Genomic DNA, 9,567 nt, shown 5'->3' on the forward strand with positions numbered 1-9,567 from the left:
TGGCATTTTTTTTATCTGAGCCAAAAATACACATTGGAAGGTACCAACATCTGACTGTTTTAAATGTAATTCAGTATAATAGAGTACACTGGAAACTGGCTATGGTATCTGCTGCTATTTTACAGTGCCTACTACAAATGCAGTTCCCTCTATTAATTCTACAGTAACTCCAAAAGGTTCAGCAGAAAATAGACCAGGGCTAATAAGCTCAAAATTGCCATCATTTCTGAACTGACTGCTTGCCTTTGCTTACAGGATAGCATGGGCAAGTTATCTTTGAAGACACTTAAAGCTTACATCAACTACAGACACTTAAGTTCGCTTTTTCTTCTGTTTGAATGAGCAGCAATTTTTTCAAGAGACAGAATTACACTGTTCCTGGATTACTAAAATCCATCGGTCCCTGTATGACTTCGTGGCCACACCATTTTGTGACACAATATAAGAAATCCAAGCCTTGGATATAACCATTTTTCCTGCATGCCATTAAGACGGTGCCTGTAAAAGACAGTCTATTACAGCCTTCTCCACAATGGACTGCTTGGCTGCCAGATTTTTCCAGCTGGGATGTACAACTCCAAGAGACTTTAAAACGGCAGGGACCAGTAAGCTGGCAATGTTGCTTATTAAGCACAGTTGTTGTGCACTGAAGTTTACAGTTAAATCCATGGATTTGAAGATGGAATAAACAAGTCTGGGCAGTCATTAACTTCATTTCCTCAATACTAAGTTTAAAATGCTAAGATTTTCTAAAAAAAAAAAAAGAAGAAAACAGCAGAAGAGGGAGTACACATTTGTATGATCTTTTTCCAGCATTTAATACATGAGATCAAATTAACTGCTAATGGAAGCACATTCCTTCTGCAGTCTTCTTGGAAAGTCCATCTCTTGATAGAATTAGACTAAGTTTTAATAACCTTTCTTGTGGAATTTACAGTCAGACATTCCTTCACTAACTGTGGTTCACATGCAAACCTGGCTTGAAATTAATCTTTATTACAGCGTGTAAAAACTATTGACAAGTTCTTGACTTCAAGTAAAACAGCAGCTGCTAACAGATTTTAAAGGTCCTCTCTTCAAATGAGTGCTCTGAAGTAGGAAGCAGCACTGTTTCAGTGGCAGTTGGGTCCAGTAATATTCTGAGAATTGATCAGTCCGAGCTGACAACACTTGCAGAAAAACAAAAACCTGTACATTTGTCAAGAATAGACTGCATTCCTCCTCTCAGTCATACCGAGACCAATTAACATCCCAGTATGGCCTACAAAAGAACTCTGTAGCAGCAGTTTGTTTTCAGATACCTCATCAGTTGAGGTCAGTTATAAATATTATTGTTCTTTTACTTCCCAACAGCCTTAAAAACTCCCTCCTGTATCAGGGAAGGGTCTGACTTGGATGGCCATGTTAGTTAGCTTCTCCCCACAAAGTACGTGTTGTATTGTTGTTCAGACTGTAGATGACATGAAATCAGTCAGCAATTATGCAGCATGCATTTCCCCTTTAGTCATAAACTACACACGCTGGCAAGCCATCTGTAACTACATAAGAGAATAAATGTATAAAGCTACGTTACAGAAATATTAGCATTTGAAGAACTCAAATGTCAGGAAATGCCAGAATTTGGGCTGCTGGAAACTTTAATTTTGCCTCTTGATGTATCCACCTTGCAGATTCAAGAAAGCGTATGGCCACATTATTTTCCTGCCACAATAAGTATACATAATAGTTCTGCCCTACTTCTCCTCAAAACAGGATATCCAGTATATCCTTTCATCCACATCATTAAATGTACTCATTAGCACGTATGCAACTATGCCTGCACTTCCCATCAGAAGTTTAGCACTAAACACATTGCCAGTTTTCATTAGCCAGACACACTGAATGTATGAACACAGTGCTCCATTTCTGAAATGTTGGTCCAGCTGGAATTACCCAGCATAACACAGCATCCACTTCTGCAGACCTGCATTAAAACCTTTTTTAGCCTCCTCATGAACTGATGTAAAGTTCTTAAGTTCTGTGACACGCTGATACATCTTTCATTGGAACAGCTCTCAAGCCATTTTCCAAACAAAAATAACTGAGATATTTCCTAGTATCAAATGCTTGCAATCTTAGCATCTTATAAGTAAGACTGGTTTTACAGCACCAACTATGTTTTCAAAGAATTACTGAACTAAGCAGAAGTATCAACTTCCAAGTAGGTTTACCAGGACAGTGCATTCATGTCTGCAGTGTAGTTCTTCCAAATTGAAGGCACATTAAAACCTGAAGAAATTATCTTCTTTCCAACTATTACCTTCTGTCAGCTAAACACTGGTGACTGATGAGAGGTGGGTATGGAGACATGGGAGAACTGCTGTTATTTGCTTGACAGAGGAACTCCAGAGCTGGGGTTCTGGAGGAGAACATCCCCACCACTACAGACAAGACACTTCCACTTTTCTGCTCCCTCCCTTCCAGAGTCATTTCTTTTCACCTCAGCTTTAGGCACCTTCACCTCTGCCAATATTCTCCACCCTTTATTGGTTTGTTTCCTCCTCTTTCACTGGCCCCCAGTTGGGGGAGTGCTGGAGAGACCTCCCTTACTCTGTGCTACTGCACCAGCAGCTGTCAGCCTCGAGAAGCAGCTCCCAGGGAGCTTCTCCATGACACCATGACAATCAGACTTCCAGCAGTAGCGACCAGCACTGAGTGCGTGGACACCTATACCTACAACAGAGCTTTCAGGTATTTTCCCCATTCATAAGAATTTATCTTTCAGACCACTCAAATCCCAATCTTGGCCCTGAGGCACAAAATTAGAGCAACTGAAAACTTGGAAAACTGATTAAGTTTTCATCAAAACAATTTGTCTGCAGCATTCCTTGAGACATTTTTGTTTACTGAAAGCTTAGCTAAAAATCCAAATGAAGTAGAACTTCTGGTAATACACCATTTAGAAGTAACTAAAAAAACCTTTTAAAAACCACCACCATTTATCATCGAGGAATTTTAATAGAAAGCGTTTCCATCAGCTTCACATTTATCATGCACAGATAAGAGTGCCTACAGTTGTAAGCACTACTGAGTTATTTGGTATCTTTAATCATGTGTGCTCTATTAGCTTCTAAGGTTTTTTGTTTGTTTTTTTAGTATGTATTAAATTACTTCCCTCTTTCCAGACTGACGAAATGGGTGATTACTTGAAGTGTGTGGCTACTGCTATTGGCTTTACCACACTAAAAAGTCAGTAAGGTAATTTTTGAAGACAGCTGTAGACACGTTGTCCAATAGAGTCCCCCCACTCCAGTATAAATTAAGCCCAAATTTAGCTTGCAATGGCATTCTCTTCAGACAGAGTAACAGTACATTTTTGAACAACCACATTTGACCACAGAAATGCACATCAAGTTATAACAGACTAAAACTTACTTTCTTGATGCTACATGGCTAAGATGTCTAAAACTATTAACGCTAAGCAAAGCCAGCACTGTACCAATTGTACAGCAGAACTTACACCTGCACATTTCATACTGGACAACCTGTCCCGCTGTAGAACAGGTGCACCAGGCAATGTGTTAAACTGCTTAAAAAAATATTTCTATTTAAAAAACTAAACATTTTAAAACACGTAGCTCTTAATTTTTATGCTGTTAATTTTACAAACAAAGCATCTTAAGACACGTGAAGTGTACAGTGACTATACATAAAAACTTTACTTGCCTTCATACGGTGTATCCGGAGGTCCTGCTATTTCTCCTCTTAATTCTGTAAAATTCTCATCTACAAGATCTACTTTAATTTGATTTTTGCTGGTCTTAAAAACAAACAGAGAAAAAGAGTCGTAAGTAAGCATTTCACATAGATTTCCCCCAAAATATACTTCATATTTTAGAACTGCTTTAATTTTTTAATACGGTGACCTAAAGTGGATCTTCCAGTCGGAGTCCTCCTCCGATAAAAACATTCTGGAAAGCATTAGCAACGTCATTCATTTCCTTTATATTATCACTAAAATAAGCAAAGCAATCCAGCAGTATCTGAAGTTCTTTTTATTAGTTACATTTAAATGCTGATCGATCTGTTAAACTAGCTAGAACTACATTGGCTGAATTACAGGCTGTCTTTTTTTTCTGGTTTAGAGCTACTAGAATAATAATAGACATCATTGTCACTTCCACTGGAATAAGACAGACTCCCCATGTGGAGTGCTCACTATTTTTGAACAAGATGATGATCTAAACAGAATACTGGAGTCTTAAGATCATGTTTATCTTTAATATTTAGGCATAAGGTACTGTTTATTTATACACTTGAATTTCATTGTCACCTCCTCAGCATTTTCACACCCATACCAACTTGCCTGCAAAATAAAAACACTATTTTGATACTGAGAAAACACATGCTTTCCAGAAACCACTCCTGATGCTTAGCCAGAGCTGTGTGTTCCACTCAATTCGCCTTTCAGGTCCCAAGAGCAGTATTACTGAAATTCATATAGATCCTGCAGTCAGTAACATTTTTGACAAGGCGAAGCAAAATTCCCTTTTAGAAACACCGTGACATTTTTGGAAGTTATTAAAGGTTTGCCCATGCTGCTGCTGTGCATGCAGTGCTCACTGAATGCAGCAGGGATTTCCTGAACTGCACCTTATTTTCTTCACAAATTTTGTACCGTCTTCTCATCTCAATAGAATGTGAAGATGATGGCTGCCATCAACTGCTTCTCAGATCTACCAATGACATGAAGTGTTATCGATGCAGAATTCACTGAACAACCACTGGGAGATTAACTACCTATTTCCTTCCCATAAACGTTCTGTAGATTGAGTGCCACCCACCAAAAGAGGTGTGCCTTTGAGACCAGAGATGCTCACACGTATAAAGGGAAAGAAAAGGGCAAAGGTTAAGTAATAGTTTCATGACGTAAAGAATACCAAATGGAAGTTCCACTACATTAATCCAGTGGTGATTTGGGACTTTTATTTCCCCACTTCTGGTTACACACATTGGCCTTTAGAATTTGGGGAAAAACCCCTCAACCCACGGAAGGGAGGCAGCACCTGCAGTCTCACAGCCAAAGCAGGGGGCTTCAAAGAACACATTCAACCACGTTACAAATTTAAGACCATGCCACGTACATCCAAAATTGAAAGTCAGTATTCAATTATTAATGCCTTGTTTAAAGGTATCAACTGGTTGGGTTTTGTTTTTTTTTTTACTTTAAATTTAGCATAGGTGTTGCATCATCTTCCATGACCTTAGAAAATACATCAGAGAAGAGAAGGAAGCTATTAATAGAACCGATGAAAGTATATTCCTTACATCTGAAGAGATTTTAGATTGATTTTCATTCTTCCTACTCTTCAGAGAAGTTGTCTGACCAGAGAATTTCCTTTCAAAGAACCTTTCAAAACTTTGCTTCCTGCCCAGAAAGCCCATGGTGGTATCTATGGACAACTTATGCTATAACTTACTTCATTTCCCACTCAGCATTTTTACCTCGGTGTTTTCCTCAGGGCCCTTCACACTGTTGTAGCAGCTTGGATACCCACTTTCCTTCCCCGTGTCAATTAATATCACACTAGCAGCTTTTCACAACAGTTCCCTCTTAACTTTGGTGAAACAAGCACACACCCATTATTGCTAACTCCAGGAGCAGTTCCTTCACAAACCAGTAAGCCCAGTGCCCCAGGAGATGATGGGGTCTATCCTTTGTGCACAATCTTGAACTGCAGGCTGCCTCACACTGCCTCAGTGAAAGGATTAATTTATTCTGGGGATCATACCTCGTTTCCACCATGCCCCTGTATAGCGACAGGACTTATTTATGTAGCTGAAGGATCCTTCTCCTACTGTGCTGATGGACTTTGCAAGGCACAGTTGAGTTCAGCTTTGCCAATTCTTGTTTTTGTCCGCATCCCCAGAGAAATGGCCAACACTTAACCACACTGATTGTTCATCTCATCAAATCTGGGATGTTTTCCTATAATACTTCCTCTTAATGAAGATCACACAGGTAAAAGCACTTCGTCTTTGCAGCTCTACCAGAGGAAATCCCTGGCCTCCCACACAGCCATTGGGGCTGCCTCTATGAAGCTGCCTCCAGCAGCATTCTGTTCCACACTGCCTCTCCGACACCAACAGCCCTCATTGCACAACACACGATCCAACCTGTGATCACACAGCACAAGCTGATTTTCCCTGAAGCACTTCTCCTACAAAGACCTCGTTACTCTTCCATGCCAAGCCTAGAATAGCAACACCTCCTGTTGATTCAGTAGCAATTTGGTAACTAAATCACTGGGCTAACAACTCCTGAAATATCTGAGCCATGCCATCACTAGCAGCATTTACTTCCAAAGTTCCAGAGAAATTTTGTAACAATTCCTACTAATATTCCTTGTCAAGATGAAAACGCACCACCCACACCAAAGCTTTATTCAAGGGATCTACAAGAACTAATGCTGTAACATCTCACTTCAAAATGATTTTGATCGAGGCTGATAAATGAGAGAAAGGAGGATTTAAAGCAGTGTATGCAAGGCATAATATCATTCCCTCCTCGCTTTTTTCCCTCAGCATTCAAGGAAGATTAGGAATAGGGTTTTTTTTCTTTTTAAATGCACCCCCTGCATCACAGCAGTGCTCTAGTCTTCTCTTTTCAGACCAACTGGTTAAACTCCATATGCGTTATTACAATCATTTACCTCCCTTTCTTCAGCTCTCTGGCCTTCCCTCTTCATAAACCAGCCCTCTTCTTCACCCTTTGCTCCCCCAGAGCAGCTCGGGAAGCACACTGCATCCAGATAGCTCACTCTTACACCAGAAATGGGAGAACAGAAAAAAGGTAGGATGTACCACTTAACTAGAAAGCAAACCAGAAGTGCAAGGCACCATGCTGCAGCAAAATGGCAAATTCAACTGCAAAAAAAATACTCAGCTCCACGCAGAAATCCCCCCCCCAGTCACTGTGGTGATATTGAGCTGTTACAGCTCAATATCTTGCAAGTATTTCTTCAGACTCACTCCCGCTTAAAAGCTGGAATGAAGTATACCTCCAGAGCCCTGAAAAACCTGAAGCTTGTTAAGAGAAGCAAAAGTGCCACAACTGTCAGTCATGGCTATGAATTATCTGTACTGCACAACCAGTTGAGCTCAGTACACCACATTCACAGGGAGAGCTCTTGCTGACCTTCAAAGCAATGCTCATCATTAAGTGTTTGGGGCGGGGCAGGGAAAAGAAAGGAAGCAAGCCCTTCTAAAGCACATTAAAGAGCAGTTTTCCCAGATAAGAAAAGATCAATACAAAGAAATGCATTTTCTTAAAACACCCTTACATCCTTTTGGCCCTACTATCACTTTCAGTCTTGAAGTTCTTCCACACGGCACACCCTCTCTCATCCAAGTTTCCCCTGTATTTTCTAGTTGCTCATTTTACAAAAAGAAATGAAATCGGGTTAGCTTTGCCTTCTAGTGGAAAAACTTTCTTTGTTTATTAATCAATGTGCTATGGAACTAACATGTAACATATCTGAATGTATCTGAAGAGATACAAATGAGTACCCTGGGATATTTCTGCAGTACTGGTAAGGCACACATACAGAAGTTTTCATCAGTGTTAACACGAATTCATCTCAAATTCCAATTAACAACAGATTAAATTAAACCTACGTCAACCTTAAAATTCTGTATTACTCCATGTATTTAGATACAATAACAATCCCGGCAGCGTTTCCTTCTGTAAGAAAACAAAACATCTCAAGTATGAAAACCATCTTGCAAGAGCTAGACTAGCCTCTGCAAAATGATACACTTTGGTAACACTTTCTTCAAGGCATCCAAACATCACTTCTTGCTATGTTCAGCAGTTAAAGCATCACTTCACCCCCCAGTCACAGCAGCTCAGCCCAGCTGAACAGCTGCCAAGGCTCTACTCTCCTCCTGTAGAGCCCCATGAAGGCAGCAGCAGGACTCTGTGCACGTGCTCACAGAGCTGCACAGCAAGCACCTGGGTTACAAGTATCTTACTAAGAAGGTTCCTTCATTTCAACTCAACTCCCTTATTTGATTCACAGCAAAGTGAGACTGGGAGAAGGAGCATCAGAGCAACAAGGCTACAAGAGGCCACGTGACACTGCTTCTTGGCACTGCCTTAGGACAGCCTAAAAGTATTTAGGAACTTCAGCTCTAGTGTCTGTCTAAACTATTTCTGACAAAATAGTTGTGTCAGACACGGGTAGGCAAAGGTGCAGCTGACACAGCTACACTGCCACAAGCTCATGTGGTTATACAATCACAGCCTGTCTCGCTCGTGAGGATGGCATGGCTAAACTGGGGAAGCCACGCCATGAAAGCTGTGTATACAGCAGCACACTTACACTCTTGTGCTGATGTAAGGGCCCTAACACAGACATAGGTTATATCTGTTTAACCACACATGGTATTTACAGTACTGAGAAGCATTAATCACGGGCAGGAGTTGCAGAACTGGAACAGGAACCTCAGCTGAGTACTGATACTGACTGTCAGAAGGGGCACAGTGCGAGGGACTCCTGCTCTGAGCAACACGGCTCAGGAAAGCCTGAACAAGCAATTTTGTAGGACTGCTAGATACATTTCCTCAAACTCTGTATGCAGAGTTCTGTTTTTTGATGCCAAACAACTGAGAAACCCCTATAGTTAAAGAATGCTTTAATGAGCAGTTTGATTTGTACTTGGAATTAGTCATTTTATAAACCCATAGAACTATTTGAGGCAGGTCCTGCAGTGAACTCTAAGTCCACTCTGCTTAGGTTGCTAGTAATGCTACATCTAAAGGAACTGCAGGATTCAGCTCATTTGGAATTGCCGATGCTAATTCACTCATTGAGTATGTGTGGAAATAGTTCAGAACAGCTCTTCCATTCCAGTTTCCCCTATGGACACCCTTCTTCCAAAGCAAAAGGGCTTACACCTACATGCCAAGAAGGCTCAGCTCTAAGGGATTCCAGAAGGGGAACAGGTAACAGTGATTTCCACTTGAACGTGCTACTTTACTTTGTAATAACCTCCCCTACTTAAGCATAGCAAAAAACTTAGAAATACTTTCTCACAGTTTATTTCCAGTTAATATAAAAAGCAATATGTACCTGGCTTAAACTAAACTACCTTCTTAAAATATGGACTAATGCATTTCTTCCCCCACCTCACCCTCCCCAGTAAATATTACACAAACACTGCAGAACCTGAAGGCACATTACCTTAAACCTCGATTTTCCACAGCAACTGGACTTACACAACCATTAGCTGTTTTTGTTTTGTTTTCCTAATGAACTGCTGATCTCACTGGCTAATAATGACTAGAAATGATGCAATAACAAATAGGAGTTAGTTTGCTGTGTGTCTTGTGACAACAGAAGACAGGATAGTTCCTATTAACATTCCAGTAGAGGCATGATGCACACAGCATGAGCTCAGCTCTCATATACACATGCATAGTCAACACGGAGTTACATGGTATGACTGACTGACTTTTCCGGGGTCCCATAAAGCATAAGTGCGGAATGAAGCTTCTGCAGCCAGCAGTATTCATAACATCTCTCT

The 9,567-nt window shown here is 40.6% G+C and overlaps 1 protein-coding gene across 2 annotated transcripts in view; it reads right to left on the reverse strand.

The window, feature by feature from the left end:
* Nucleotides 1–9,567, reverse strand: part of UBE2K (ubiquitin conjugating enzyme E2 K) — a 35,653-nt gene that overhangs the window by 17,589 nt on the left and 8,497 nt on the right. For both annotated transcript variants that reach the window (NM_001031540.2, XM_046940322.1), the window contains exon 2: nucleotides 3,706–3,799. In NM_001031540.2, the coding sequence (NP_001026711.1) occupies nucleotides 3,706–3,799 (94 nt within the window). The remainder of the gene's footprint in view (nucleotides 1–3,705; nucleotides 3,800–9,567) is intronic.

Source organism: Gallus gallus, chromosome 4 (genome assembly GCF_016699485.2).
Source record: "Gallus gallus isolate bGalGal1 chromosome 4, bGalGal1.mat.broiler.GRCg7b, whole genome shotgun sequence".
Lineage (NCBI taxonomy): Eukaryota > Metazoa > Chordata > Aves > Galliformes > Phasianidae > Gallus > Gallus gallus.